This window comes from Athene noctua, chromosome 4, assembly GCF_965140245.1.
Source record: "Athene noctua chromosome 4, bAthNoc1.hap1.1, whole genome shotgun sequence".
Lineage (NCBI taxonomy): Eukaryota > Metazoa > Chordata > Aves > Strigiformes > Strigidae > Athene > Athene noctua.
This window is the reverse complement of record NC_134040.1, coordinates 42,717,942-42,733,242: the sequence shown is the minus strand read 5'-3', so window position 1 is coordinate 42,733,242 and position 15,301 is coordinate 42,717,942. Positions and strand designations below refer to the sequence as shown.

The window sequence follows — 15,301 nt, the reverse complement described above, 5'->3', positions numbered from 1 at the left end:
ATTACACAATTTCCTAAAATGCTTCTCCTTTATTTACATCACTTATTTTTTTCCACCATAGCTGCACTGGCATAGGTTTATTGTCTTAAATACAGCTTACCTGAGTAAGTCTTCAAGATTCTTCAAAAGCTGGGACTTGAAAGGCAAAACACCACCAGGAGGACAAGGAACAGTATTAACAGCAGTGGAGGGTTCACATCCAAGACTTCCTCCCCTTACTTTGTATTCCACCACATTCCAGCTCTGCTCAGCAGCTTCTACACACAGTCTGACAGCACGTGTGGTATTGTACATGCTTTATTAAAATGGTACTCGTATTTACAATATCTGCAGAAACAATCCCTCCCAAGTCTTGCATTCAGACAGACACGCACACATACACACGCGCGCAGGCCCCTCCACTCTACGGGGGTGTGAAGGCTATGCTCCCAAAAGTTAGGCAGCTTCTGGAAGAGGAGGAAGGGTGAATTTTTTTGTGTGTTTGTAATTACTTAAAAAGAAGCATGGGAGTATGCGTTTGGCCATCACAATGCTAATTTAAGTATATGGAGTATTAACATATGGCAGTAACACTGAGTATTCCTCTTTTACATTCTATACACAGAATGACATCAAGGTTTTCCAGTCAACAGAACATTCTAACTTCAGTCTCAATGCTGCTTGTAGTGACCATGAAACTGCAATTTTGGGGCTGTCCCTTAAAACAATTCAAGTCTATGTAAGCGAAATAAGGCACAATTAATATTTGATTTGATTTAGAGGATGGGAAAAGGGGGGAGAGGCAGGCTTCAGATAATAGTTGTTGCAGAGAAAACAGTTTTACCCAATCCTTTTGAGCAAAGGATGAATTTTACCCCCATCCTAATCTACATGGACTTCTCTTAGAGAACTGAAGTATTCTGCCAGGGTTCCTAACACCCACATACAAAACAAAACTGGAAATTCACATTTTAACACCAGCTTCAGTGGTCTAACCTACTGATACTGATGTACATGAGTACATCTTTCTTTAATGCTGAAGGAAAAGACACACATGAAACAAGATTCAAACCTTCCACTGAGCTTGAAGACTCATGTCTTTTAGAGGACTTGTAATATATACTAGTTGAAGGCTTCAGCTTACTGATAAAAAGGAATAGCATTTTTGCCTTTAAATCCCTGGCCCCTCTTCACTAACGAACCCTAACCAGACATTACAAATAAACTGCAACAAAAAGTTTGGCAGCACAAATAATGTCTAGTGTTCAAATCTTCATTTGTGAGTATATTATTTTCCTTGTACAAAATCTGTTGAATGTTTTTCGCAGCGGATGAACTGTACCCAAAGATGCAGGACATTCTGTGATGGGGAATAAGAGGTTGCAGTTCCGAAGGCCCCTGACTTTGGTTGTTTACAAAGTTCATTCCTGTTTAGTGTGATCCTTGGTATCTTCCTCATCTGTGTATTCTGATGGTTCCTCCCCTGGTTTTAGGAGTCTACCTACGTAGTCATATTTTTCTGAAAAAGATTTATGATTCCGTTACAATCAGATACAGCTGCATTTGCTAGTTAGCCTGCACTGCTGCAAATTCACTTTTTCTCCCACACACTAAGGTTCTGAACCTGAATCATGGATGTTGATGGCAATTTGTCAGCAAGCTCGGCCTCCTAAAACAGTCTTGCTACCGCTGCTGCTCACGTCTTTCTCTACTCTGAATACTTTGTTTCAAATCTCCCGCAACTCATCAAGTTTTATCACACAATGGCTGAAAACACAGTGCTATTCAAACCAGCACAAATTTCCCTCACCCTGTTTTGATTTCAATTAATGTAAAAAAGGACTCCCCCTCCCTCCAGAGGCATACTTCCATACTTTTGAGAAATTATTTCAAGACAAATTCGTTCAACCCTTCATTGCCAAAACAACTCTTTGGATGCTGTGGGATTACAATTAGGACCAAAGCCAGCAACCTCTGAGCAGGAATTCCATCAGCTAAGCTACACTTTGATACCAGAGTGAAATTCTGCACTGAAGAGCTAGGAAGGGAACAGCTTTCTTGTATAAAACTAAGAGGTTGAGAAAGCTGGAGTGGGGTATAGTGGAATCCTCTTTATGGAAGAAAGGCCTGGTCTTTTCCCAAGAAAGTCACACTGCATTATTAATGTTACTGGCAACGTCTCTTTAAAAGCTGCCCCGAGCCCAAAGCAGTCATTTTTATTAAAAGCATTTCCTTAAGCTAAAGATGTGCTCCTGACTTGAGAATTTACCTTTAAATTGCATTTCCCACTCTCTTACACTTTCCATCTGTACAGCATTTAAGTCCGATAGGTCATCGTATTCATCTCTGAGTGCATCTTTATCTAGACAGAAAGTTGCTAGTCCCCTGGAGGCATCTCTGCCAGCAAATATTCCATATGGACCCTCTGAAAACAAAAAGACAAAATCGATACCTTCAAGTCTTTGTTTATGGTGACCAATCTCAGTTCTTTATACAGGCTGCCGAAGCCATACATTAAACTTCTGCAGTGATGGGAACAGCAGCAGTTTCAACGCCATGGCTGTTCAACATTCAACAGCACTGCAACTCAATCTGAAGTACCGCTAGGAGATAAAGTCTGCCCAGAGAAGCAGAACCAGAAAAATAGCTTTGAAGGGATATCTGGAAAAACCCCTGCCATTTGATGCAAGTCAGCTGATGTAAACTCCAAAGGGACTGGAGGCTGGAATTCAAAAGAAACGCACTTCTATTAAGCAAAACACAGAATATTGACAAGTCAGACACGAATAAAAGCAAATTGTACAGACATCTTAATTAGAAATCCATTGCATTTAATTGATAAATAGAACTTAAGAATGCTAATGAGTAATTTCACTTCACTTACAGAACCACCACAACTTTCTACATACTTGACAGTGTGTCTTTTGACACATTCTGTGAAAATAACCTCATTTATTTTGGGCAACAGATCACCCATACACCTATCCTGTATTGTTCTTGATAACGGCACAAATCTTCATGCTAAGAACGTAAAGCTTCTTCTGTACTTTTTGACTGATGCAAAGCAGCATGAATGTGCTAGTAAAATTTTAAGCAATGACTGTCAAATATTATTACAAAGAGAACTGGATGATTTGAAAACCAACAACTTTCAGAATGAGGTTGGTAACTAGCCTTCCCAAATTTTAATTAATCTAAAGAACTTGAAACACAATGTTATCTTCAATTTTCTTGACCTAAAAACAAATACTTTAATTCGGCTCAATTAAAACAAAACAAAACAACACAACACTTTAAAGTTTTCTGCACTAACTGCAGCTGCTAAGCAACAGGGAAATGCTCAAGGCATTCTAAAGAGTGCTCCCTACAAAGACAAACAGGCCAGAACCCTTCTCTGGCTTACCTCTCAGAGGACGACAGTGGCCATCAGCCTGAAGAAAAGGCAGCACCCATGGGCAAAAATGAACACAAGCAAGCGGCAACACACCGTCTTTCACCCCCTCTATTGCCTGCTGCAGCACCTCAGACCTCTTCTGCACCAGGACGAGCCACAGGAAATCATTCAGAGAGGCTGGTTTCCTCCCAGGCCGCTTGCTCCAGCCACCACACCTATCTGCTCTTGCCGGGCATTTGACTTCAGGGTTGAGCCAGAGGCTGAATGCAGCAGGAAGAACTCCTGAGGCAGGGAACCTCAGTACCGTATGGAGTAGAAGAAACTACGTCCTCACCAGAACTGGTGCCGTCTCTCCACCCCAGAGTGCTTGGCATGGTAAGTTGCTTACAGTCAAACCTGAGAACAGAAGGGTGTCTTGTGTGCCAAAGACAATTCCCTTGTATCTCTGGAAATAAACCAACTGATTTAAAAGCAAAATTTCACAAGAAGTAGACATCAGAGAAAGAACTATCAACTGGAAGCTTGCGCTGTACAAATCTGGCCATAAGAGACAACCATGACGATGAACAGCATGTCCTTCCAGATACTGTGCTCTGGGAACAGCATTTGCAATAACTGCCTCTGGGACCGGGGGCTACATTTATGCTACTTAACAGAAACAAAGTCAAGAGAGCTTGTGAACTCTTATCTTTCCTACTTGCCTCCTGATTTAGATGTTTATTTGAAAAACAGGATTCAGAGGCTGAAATCAATCCTATACCAAGCTATTTGATCCATGCGTTTTGCATGCCCCGTCGCTTCCCATAAAACAGGATAAGAGGTAGCAATGGCCGTCATTTGCAATGTAACATAGAGCTTCTTCAACCAGAAAGTCTTGCTTCGCTCCAACACAGCCATCATTCAACTGATCTAGATTTTGATGTTCTGAGTGAAGCACATAGAAGCTATAAACAGCTCTTACAAAGACTACACACCATCAGTAAATCCTTAAGAGCAATTATAAATTGCTACCTAACCTCCCCACCAATAGTATTTTGTCCTCAGTTTTTCCTTCCTCTGAAGTGTTTAAAACAAGTATTTTCATGAACACTGCCAGCTATTTGCGTCACGCATTTTCAAAATTCTGGCTAACCAGAGTGAGAGAAGCGCACTGTTGCCCTTCCCTTCTACCCTGCAGGTAATGGTTTACAGAGTTTTACAGCACTTGCTGAGATGCCATCTCTTTGTCCACCAGCTTGATCTCAATTAATTCTATTAAAAAGAGAATTACATTATATTTATCCGTATAACCCTACCTCTCAATAATATATAGTTGAAAGCACGAATGCTTTTAGAGCCTATCAGTTTGCATTAACTGATATAAAATTTCTGCAAATATACTGTAATGTCAGATGCTACTATATCAGTATTTTTTAGTCTCTTCTAAAATTGAATCTATATGTTAACATTCCAGCACATTTACCACAGAAATATTGGGGTGTCACAGAGAAACCATCAAGCCAGGTCCAAGCACTCAACAGAATGCTAACTGGTTAAAAACAGCCTTTGGACTTGGTAGACAGCATCTCAAATTCCAGCTCTGCAAATGTAACTTAGAAATGTGTCCCATCCTTCAATCCTTTACTAAAAGGCAAATATTGAATTATGATTTTTTTTTAAAAAGCACAAGCCTGGCTTCACTGTAGTTGCAGGGTTGCTAAAGCAGAAGTTCAGAGATCTCAGTATGAGCAATCAATTTCAAGATTTAAGGCTTCCATTCAGATACTTTTACACAGAGGTTAAGTACAGTATTTTATATTAATATAGAACCTAGGTCTGGGGGGTTGCTATAAGCCCAGGTCTATTATTCACTGGTGCAAGTCTTAAAAAGGTATTTTGCGTATCAGATTTTGTTGCGCTTGGAGCATCATCTGGGAAGGTGGTAACATGGAGAACCATGGGGAGAAAAATATGCTTCAAGAACAGGATTCTGAGGTAGAGACATTAGTGCAATCCTAGACATACTCCCACAGAGCTCTTTCATGACCAGATGCAATTTACTCTACAAGCCCTACCCACAGTCCTTCTTTTCTTTCCTTTTGTCTGCCTACCTATTTAGACTGTCTCCTGTTCTAAATAATTGATTGCCCCGTGACACAATATACATACTGCAGAGATTGCAAGAGGAGATGCCATTAGGATAAGAATGTATGCCAAACTTATTTTCTGAGACCCTATCACAAAATTTTAGCCTTTTTCTTTTTGCTGTATCCCTGAATTAGTTATTTCGTGGTCAAGTGTTTCCTTAAAAAGTTCTCCTCCCACTCCTATTTGGCATCTTGAAAAAACAAAAGGAAAGCCAGTGAAGTATCAAAACCCATTAAAACATGTAGCTACCAGCCTTACATGAAGGAAAACTTTGTTCCTGGAAGAATGCTTCCCATCATTGCTTTCACATAGTAAAGCACTTTTGTTTCAGAGCCTTTGTTTATTTTAGCCCTGACACCAGTTATCAAGACCATGAATTTGCTTACATATCTCCATATCTTCACCATCACATTTATACACTGCCTTTTTCCCCCTGTATAAAGCCCTCATCTACCTTTCAACTCTACCCTGTATAAAGTATGCCCTTCTAAGCTACCTTGCTACCCACCACCTGCAGATGTTCACTTTCTTTCAGAATTCAGATAAAAATCTGGCCGTCTTGATGAATCTGACATCTTGTGTCAGCCTGACATTCATCTTTATTCACAAATGAACTGGGTAGCTTGAGAATCAGCAAAACCAAAGTCTCTTCAGCCAGTAAAATTAACTTTCCAATTCCTGCATCTCCTAGCCCTGTTCTGGTTCTCAAATGAAGATTTCACTTTGCAGACACCTTACAACAGCAGACAAGGAAAAATAACATTACAGCACTGTATTTAAAAGTTTGATATATGAAGCTGTTCAAGCTGAAGTTTTTATTTGGTGCTGCTTCCAGTCATTTGCTCCAGAACAGGCTAAACTGGATCTTGGAACAGCACGTGTTTCAATTTTCAACCGGTTTGGCCAATGGTTCCCCCAACAAAACCTATGCCTGAGTTCAACTTTTGAGCAGATGCTCCCAGTTTACCACAGCGGCTATCTGACCAGTTCTGCAGTAGCTTTGCAGAACACCCCAGACCGTTGCTCCAAGACTAGTAACAAAGGTGACCGCTGTACACTGAACTTTGGATTGCTCCAACTGTCACCACAGAGAGCCAGCGCATGTGGACTTTATATCTAATGGGCTGATTTGTAATCTAAGAACTGTGTTCATTCCCACAAGGCCCACACAAGTTCTCTGAAGAAACTGCACAGGTTAATAAGGTTCAGTTTCAAACCAGCTTTGGTTTCTTCAGGTAGGCAGAAAGCACTTCCAAGCAATCACCAAATATGCAAAGCATACCCAATGCTCTGTGCATCTGTGGGGTCCATGCAGCCACTGGAAACAAAACCCAGTTTTGTTTGATGCTCAGAAATTCATGGACAACATTTCTTAAACTGCAGACAAGAATAAAGACTAATCTCTCCTTTAATGTAAGCTAAAGGAACAACGGGAGACAGATCACAAAAATTACTGACAGCTGCACTATTCTACCACTTTACCTTTTGCATGCACTCAAAATCAAAACAAAATCTTCACTGTCTAAAATTTTTCATCTGAATCCTGACACATGTTTGTTCAGTGTTGCATCTTTTATGCGTGAATGAAAAAGTTACAAATCGGACAAAGCCGTTTTGAGATGCAACTTGCAAGCAGCAGCTTTCTAATAACGTTTATGACTGGGAATTCAAGGTGACATAGTTTTAACATTACTGCTCCAGATTTACATGAAAGGAAAGATGTGGGTCAATTTTAAGTTACAATTTGTGTGGAAAGTAAGCGTTCTTAGGAGAGAAATCCACAAAGTCTACATGCTAAGATGGGAACTGCTTAGAAACAAGGGTCTAAACCTGACCTGTTCAGCACAAAGACCAGAGGGCCTCTCTCTTGCTTGCTTCCTTTTCTACTCTGGGAAAAAAAGTGCAAGAATCAGTGACCCAATTTCAACTACACAGGCAGGCTAGGAGAGCCTGTAGCTCTGTAGTCAGAAGATTCCTGGAAAACAGCTCCATACTTGAGGAGGACCTAGATCCCGCATCTTGATTTGGTGGGAAATGCTCTGGCCACTAGTTTATTTCATAATAAAGGAAGCAACGCTGGCCAGCTCTTTGGATTAAATGAAAGGGAGCTACACTGCTGTGTTCTGGATTTAACATCTATATGTCCTTAACAATGATGTCACTATCACATCCTAATATATCTTGCTTTGAGCATACCTGCTTGATCAGGCCCCTAAAACTGCAGGTGAATGGAACCCAAATGGCTTAAATAGGAACTAGGGATTTACACAAACCTTTTATCAAACAATTGTTCAAGTTTTAAGGAATATATTCAGGTTATTAAAAAAGGAAAAAAAGAAAAAGAGAGAGCTGACAGACACACAAAGCAGAAGCAGAGGAAGACAGAGTGATGCATCTTCCTACATAAAACCGCTTTACTGACCCCTGCTCTCTGTGAACGTGGACTGAGGGTTTAGAAAAACCCCTTCATCCTGGTGGCAAGGGCGCTACTCCCTTTCGTCAGAAGTACAGAAACAATCTCTTGCCAATATGCACACATACACCCTGTTAGTTTTACTACTACCACTAGGAACTTAGCTTCTTTATCCAGAAACACTGTTTCTTTGAAAAGCTGAGTCCCAGCACCAGAGGCACCTCCATTATGCAGACAGCAAACAGCTGACAAACATGAAGAACACAGAGAAGACACACACCTTACAGGAAGCACCTCCTTCCCCCCAGTCTCATACTCTGTACTTATCCATAAACCCCTGGCCCATTGTGTTGTTAAGATAAGGCCACCCTTAACATAATTCTCCAGACACAACATATAGGATATCCCGCCTGCAACATTTCCCTCTAACCATACCCTTGTTAAGGATGTACTGAAAAGCATCAGTGCCATCTTTTAGAGACACAATCAAGTTCACAGCACTCAATTCCAAAGGAAGTCTAACAGCATCAGATTGTTTTTATACAAATGAAGGGAAAAAAATGACAGATGTTTACTACAGAATTTTTCAAAGTATTTAACATCAGACATCACAGTTCTTAACTGGATTTGCAACATGAAATAAAGGTAATTTTCCCCTCATGAAAAATGAACTATGATGGAAATTTCTGTGCAAATTACTTACTACCTAATCTATTCCTCTTGGCAAACCCAAAAGCAGAAATCTGTATGACACTTTGAAAGACAAGAGTGGAATGAGAAATGAGTTGACAGTGACAACGTATTGCAGCAAAGGAAAGTCAGGAAATTGATTTTTTAAAAATCATGAAACATTAAGAACCAAGAAGTGATGTGGAACCATTGCATACACCGGATTGCACATAATCCTGCTTTGTCATGCTCAAAGCCATACATTTTTCATATCTGTTTACAGCATTAGCTTGGCATGCCAATTTAAAGGCTAAATATTAAGGTTTGCTAACAGTACTTTTAACTCTTACTATCTCCTTCTATTGACCAATATACTACCAGAAATCTTGACACAAACAAACATGAAATTAAATGTTGTGATAAATGAACCAGTAAAAACTGTCTCTCATTATAGGGATATAAACCAACCACAGCACGCACTAAAGGTATTAATCATCAGATTCTAAGTCATGAGATGTGACTACAGATGGGGAAATCACCCCGAAACAGCTTCTGTGAGATCCTGGTTAAGTGATATTTTTAATAGTGAGCCACTAATTGTTTGCTTTATTTCTTTTAGAGTTTGCAGTGATAAAGGAAAAGACAATTAATTAAAATTAATAACGAAGCTAAGCATGCTAGGAGTCTTACTCATTCGAGCACAAACAGAGGTGGTATTTAATACAAGTAAAAGTCCAGTGTTGAAATAAAGGGTATACTCGCAGGAGAGAGGACTATCCCTGGAGGCAGCATTTTGGAAAAGAAATTGGTAAGTAAAGTTTTAAATGAAGAGTTCAGTGTAAGAGAAGTGATCTTTAGAGGCACAGACAGTTAGATGTGTGATATAACCTTTTGCTCTTAGTTAAAATGCAGTAGACATTTCAAAGACTAAATTGTGGCAAGCTTAAAGAAGACAACATGAGAAAATCCCAAAAATTTGGAAAACATTTTGATTAAATGTTCAGGAAACTTAAGTTTTCAATCATGGCTCTTTGAAAGGATGACTTCAACAATCTTAGCAATTTTTTAAAATATCTTAACTGTATGTATGTAAAGGTCTCTTGAATGAAACAGACCAAAGTATAACAGGATTCAGTGGATAGGAACTTAAAAACGGGAGAGCTTCTAATAAAGTCATAAGCTTGGTGGGAATTTTAATGGAATCTCAACTGCTAGACAAAACTCTAGACTAGATGACAGTTCTATGCATTTTTAGCTTTCTGCTCCAAGTAGAAAAGTAAGTAACACCTCTGCATCCAAACTACACTAAAGAAAAAAAAAAAAAAACACCTTAATTTCAAGACATCAGAAGACTTCTGAGACAGCCACATTATTCAACATTAACCCAGTGGTCAAAACATACTTAAGATTTGATAGTGAGCCCTCAGACAATGCTTTTTGCCACCTTCAAAGCAAACCATTACTATTTCACATCAGTACCTCAACGTAAAAAAGGCTCACAGCCCAAGCCTGAAATGTCAGCAAAGCCAGTGCTCTCAACTCTTTCTTCTGTTAAACAAAACTTGGCAACAGCTTTGTTGGTATGCTTTGCACTTTTGCTATACTCCAGCTACACGGCATAAAAATACCAAGAGAGCTGCTGTGGACATCAAGCTACTCTGACTGAAGTCCTTCTGAAAAGGTCTCAACCAGCTGTAGAAGACTTTTCCACCTAACTTCTCTCAGATCTTTTAAGGCCTGCAAACCACCTACTAGCTTTTTTTCCTTTTCAGCCACCAAACAGTTGCAAGAAAATATTCCCTGACATGCACTTGTACAGGAAACCACATCAGCACAATTCAAAAAATCAACACGTTTGTCAGAAAATACTCAGCTGGTGATGCACAGGTTGAGCAATCGCTATCCTCATGTACATGGCCCCAAGTGAGAGAGATCTGATAGACAAAGATGTTAGTTCTGTTATAAAAAGGCAATCTTTCACTACAGGCAGGAAAAAAAAAAAAGCGCACTTTTGTCCCTTTCCACAAAAAGCTGGAAGCACTGCTTTAGGGAAACCAGCTGCTGCCAGCTATCAAAAAAGCAGAGTGATGTCCTAGAACATAAACCTTTAGCTTCCTCACAATAGAGCTCCAGAGGTTGATGATGTGAACCAGTGATATCTGAGAGAGTTTCAGAGAGTTGGGGTTGTTCAGCCTGGAGAAGGCTCTAGGGAGACCTTACAGCCTCCTCCCAGTACTTAAAGGGGCTACAGGAAAGCTGGGGACTCTTTTATCAGGGGGTGTAGGGACAGGATGAGGGGTAACGGTTTTAAACTGAAAGAGGGTAGATTTAGATGAGATATAATGAAGAAATTCTTTCCTGTGAGGGTGGTGAGGCACTGCCATGGGTTGCCCAGAGAGGCTGTGGCTGCCCCCTCCCTGGCAGTGTTCCAGGCCGGGTTGGACGGGGCTTGGAGCAACCTGGGCTGGGGGAAGGTGACTCTGCCCATGGCAGGGGCGTTGGAACTAGATGATCTTTAAGGTCCCTTCCAACCCAAACCAGTGTATGATTCTATGATCTACAGTGGAGAGTCTAATTATGTTTGATACACAAAAGAGTTAAAGCGAATGTTTAGATTATGGTTCAGTATTACCTTATGGAGTAATTTATGAAGCAATCTGTCAACTGACTGGTGTTTTAAGTTTCACGTAGCATATGTATTACCTGCATTTTATATCAGCACATAGGTCTCAGTTTAAAAACCCTTAAAGTGAGACAAAATAACTAGTCCAATTAAGCGTCATGAAATCTGCAGCACACCAAACTGCATTGTCTCAGCTTCTGACATTTTTGTCAGTAAACAAAATGAGGCATGGCAAGATAGTATAGTTTAGATTCCATCGTTAACTTTTACAGTACCCAGTCAGAAAAGCATTTTGAGTCAATTATGGCAGTTTCAATTTCTGCGACTGGTAGCAGAGCTGGTATCACAAACTTTGAGGGTAACAAGTTACAAAATACTCAGCCCAGTTCAACTGTACAACTAACTGCTTGTCACTTCCCTGGTAAGAACCAAAGACCTGTAACATGCCAGTTCTGTATTTTTATTTTTGTAACCGAAGATTGTTAAAAAATAAGAATAATGACTTAATTTTAACTATTTCCGGGGGGGGAAATAGTATTCTCTCCCTCCTCCACCCCTCATACAAGGACACTTGCCATACCTACTATGAAAACACCTGCATAATTTGATTAGATCAAGTTTTCCAAACCACCATTGTTTAAGAAAGAATATTATCAGCAGTCGTAATCCTAATTTCCTTTGCCATCAGATGTGAACAGAGTGCTCACTAGTAAATTTATCCACCTCATTATTAAGAATACTGTTCAAGTACAAGAAAATATGCTGCAGTTTCACAATCCACAATATGGAAACATAACACTGCCTTTGAAGCATACTTTTCTGAACCTTTGAAGAACACATTTCTCCTCCAAAGAACTGTATTGTCTGTCTTTCTGTTTAAAAAACAGATTTCTGCACTCTTTTCAATGGCAGCAAGGTATCAGTCCCAAAGCTCTCCCTTCTTGCCTCTATCCTGATTAAAATTCCCACTCAATATGGCATTTGCACCTAAATAAGTACCCAGCCGGTTTGGGTTTTTTTCCTTTCCTGAACTGTAAGAGCTAGAATGAAGGAAGCATTGCTCAGTTGCACGTGGGAAACCTACTAGAAAAGACAGGGAAAAAAAAAAAGAATTAAACATTGCATATCCAAATGTAGGCAACCGGAAAAACGGATGTGTGACGGATGCCTGAGCAGAACCCAGACCCGTTGTGCATCATCTATGTAGCCCGCCGTTAGGCCGCGGGCGGGCAGGCCCGGCAAGGGGCTGCCGAGAGCGGCGACCAGGGCCAGGGGCCGGTTCGCACGGCCGCTTCCCGTACCACACCAGCCCGGGCGGCCGCCGGCCCCACCACGCCTGCGGACAGCCAGCACGAGGCTGCCCGCCCAAGAGACACCCGGGGGCCCGAGCGAGGCCTCCCCGAAACCCCCCGCCCGCCCTGGTGGGGCTGAGGCCCGGGGGCCGTCAGCAAGGAGCCCCCGGCGGCGGGGCAGGCCCACCGCGGCGGATCCCTGCCGCCCTCCCCGGCGCCGCCCCCGCCTCCCGGAACGCGGCGGGCAGCCGGGGGGCGGCCCCCACACGGCACGGCACGGCACGGCACGGCACGGCACGGCAGCCTCCGCCGAGGGACCCCCCCGGCCCCGGCCCCGGCGTCTCACCGGGCCCGTAGAACTTGCTGCCTTTGGTCACGTCGAAGACTTTGCCGTTGACAGCCAGGAGAATGCGGGGGTTGCGGGCCCCGTCGAACTCGCGCAGCTGCTCCAGGGAGAAATCCCGCCGCTTCATCCGCGGCAGGGCGGCGGCCTGGTTCTGCCGGGCCGCGCCCCCCGGCCCGCCTCGCGTCCCCCAGCGCAGGTACAGCCGGTAGGCCGCCAGCAGCGCCAGCGCCAGCAGCCCCACGTTCAGCAGCATCTCACCGCCCACCGCCGCCGCCGTGCCGGCCGGCGGCTCCCCCGCACCCCCGTCCCCGAGGCCGCCGTCGTTGCTCCCCTCAGTCCTCAGCCTCCCCTCCCCATCGTCCGCCATCACTGCCAGGCCAGCGCCCGCCCGCCCGACGGCTCCGCCCCGCCCCGCCCCGCCCCGCTCGCGCCCGGACAGACGCCAGGCGGCCACCGCGCCCGCGCCCGCCCAGCCCCCGCGCGCTTCCCATTGGTGCCCGGCCGAGGCGGCACCGCCCCCGACAGGCTCGCGCCTCGCGGGCGAATCGGGTGCGGACACGCCCCGCCAGCCCCGCGGGCCCCAGCTCGCGAGCGGGGCCGCCCCAGCGCGCATGCGCCGCGGCCCCGCCACCGGCCCAGGCACCCGCGCGGCCGGCGGGGGGCGTTGGCGGGAGGTGCCTGGCGCCGCGGAACCGTCACCTCGGCCGCCGCCCCGCTTCTCGCGGGAGGGAGCGGGCCCCGCCGCCTCCTGCGGGCCGCCAGCGCACGGCGCGGCGCGAGGGGCCTGGGCGGGCAGCCCGCCCCTGAGGGCGGCGGGGCTTGCGCGTTAGATCCGCGGGCTGGGTTTGCGGGACGCGCGTACTTCCGCCGCCGGGGAAAGGGTGGAAGGGCGGCGGGGCTGGCCAGCGCCGTGCGGCCACGTTGCGCAGCGCCCTGTCGGCGGTCGCGGAGTAAAGCGACACGTCTGCTCTGAGCTGTGGCGCGGCGGTGGTTGTGCCGCCCGCTTGAGGGGACACAGCGGCCGGTCTTGGAGGGAAACCTTTTGGAGGTAGCTCAGGGGACTGCTTGGTGCGCTTCACGGCTTAGGGTAAATACACCCTTCCACTTTTTGCTGTCAGAAAACGTGAGGGTTGCCAATAGTAGACTAATCCACTAGAATTATGCCTTGTGCTGTGAAATGCAGCATGGCAGCGTGTAGATGGCTCTAGTATATCTTCTGCAGCCTGTGACTGGGAGTGAGTTTGCTTGCTTATGTGAGGAGAAAGACTTAAAACTTACTATTTTCAAGAAGAGTGGGTGCACGTAGATCATCTCAGTAGAACGACACTTAACCTGCAGAGAAGATGAAGACCTGAGCCGAATTTAGCCCTTCTGTTCCTCTCATCTTGTGAATGTGTTCCTAAGCAAAACTCTGTCAGGTGATACTGAAGAGCTGCTCAACAAATGGGTTACTGGGCCTAGGGAACGTAAGCCGGGCTCAGCTACTCTCCCTGAGCTTGGCGTGTGATACAAGGAGTACTTTGGACTCAAGAAACATCATTATTCCACATAACTGTGGTGCTGAAGCATCCCTGCCTAATAATATCAGCCTTAAGAATAATTCACAATTGTGTAACTCAGTCACAAAAATTGGAAAGCACAAATGTTTTCGCGAAGGCTGGTAGACAGTGCAAGAGGCTCAAGCCAGTGGAAAATAACATTAGTGATACTTAGCATTTATATAAAGCTCTGCATTTTCAACACCCTGTGAAATGATTAGGCATTTAATCTTGTGCTCTCAGCCAGTTCAGTAATTACCTCTGTGAGGAAACAGGATGAAGGTCTTGCCAGTTAAAGACCTGTAATTAAAATACTACTACTATTCCTCTTAACCAAGCAGGTCCTATTTAATATATGTATAAGTAAGCACTGTTTAAGGTCCTTTTATCTCAGCAAGTCACAGCTTGATTGTGGTTAACAGTTTTTATCACTGGATCGTAATAAGTTTGGATTGTCGAGACACAGCTATGATGCAAGTCAGAAAAAGATGGAGTTGCACTCTTTACCTCTGGGTTTCCTTACCTCGTGAGTTTAATTTAGATTTTTCACAACATCTTACTATGTTCCCTTAACTCCCTTTGTATTTTAAAAAGGGGTTCAGAAAACAAAAACAAGTAGTAAGAGATGTTAAGTACTTTTACCCATCTTCCTACCAAGATCTTATCTCTAAATTGCTACAGACTGGCTAAGTAATTCTAGATACTTCTTTGAAAGTATGTGGTTTTCCACTGTGTGAATGTGGTGGTCTGCTGTGTGCTATAACGAATACTTTCAGAAATCCACATGACTACTGTAAGTGTTGTAGCCTTCACTGGCCTGTTCTAGATGCTGCTTTAAGTGATTATGTTGTTACCTGGGCTTGGCTAGGATACCTCAATTGCTTCTGCGAGCCTCAGGTCTAGCACAGTAAAATGGTGGC

The 15,301-nt window shown here is 43.9% G+C and overlaps 1 protein-coding gene across 1 annotated transcript; it reads right to left on the bottom strand.

The window, feature by feature from the left end:
• Window positions 1-281: 281 nt before the first annotated feature.
• PGRMC2 (progesterone receptor membrane component 2) lies at window positions 282-13,210 on the bottom strand. The gene is made up of 3 exons (XM_074905103.1): window positions 12,844-13,210; window positions 2,249-2,404; window positions 282-1,498 (listed from the first exon to the last, which is right to left on the bottom strand). Exons 1-3 carry the CDS (start codon window positions 13,208-13,210, stop codon window positions 1,401-1,403), a joined length of 621 nt encoding a protein of 206 aa, XP_074761204.1. The 3' UTR covers window positions 282-1,400.
• Between the last annotated feature and the right edge of the window lie 2,091 nt (window positions 13,211-15,301).

Excerpts from the sequence above, each read along its gene's own strand:
- PGRMC2 (XM_074905103.1), bottom strand. The coding sequence starts at position 13,210 with ATGGCGGACGATGGGGAGGGGAGGCTGAGGACTGAGGGGAGCAACGAC. Across the intron at positions 2,405-12,843 it reads CAGCAAGTTCTACGGGCCCG|AGGGTCCATATGGAATATTT; the intron begins GTGAGACGCCGG and ends TTTTGTTTTCAG. Across the intron at positions 1,499-2,248 it reads GTGGGAAATGCAATTTAAAG|AAAAATATGACTACGTAGGT; the intron begins GTAAATTCTCAA and ends AATCTTTTTCAG.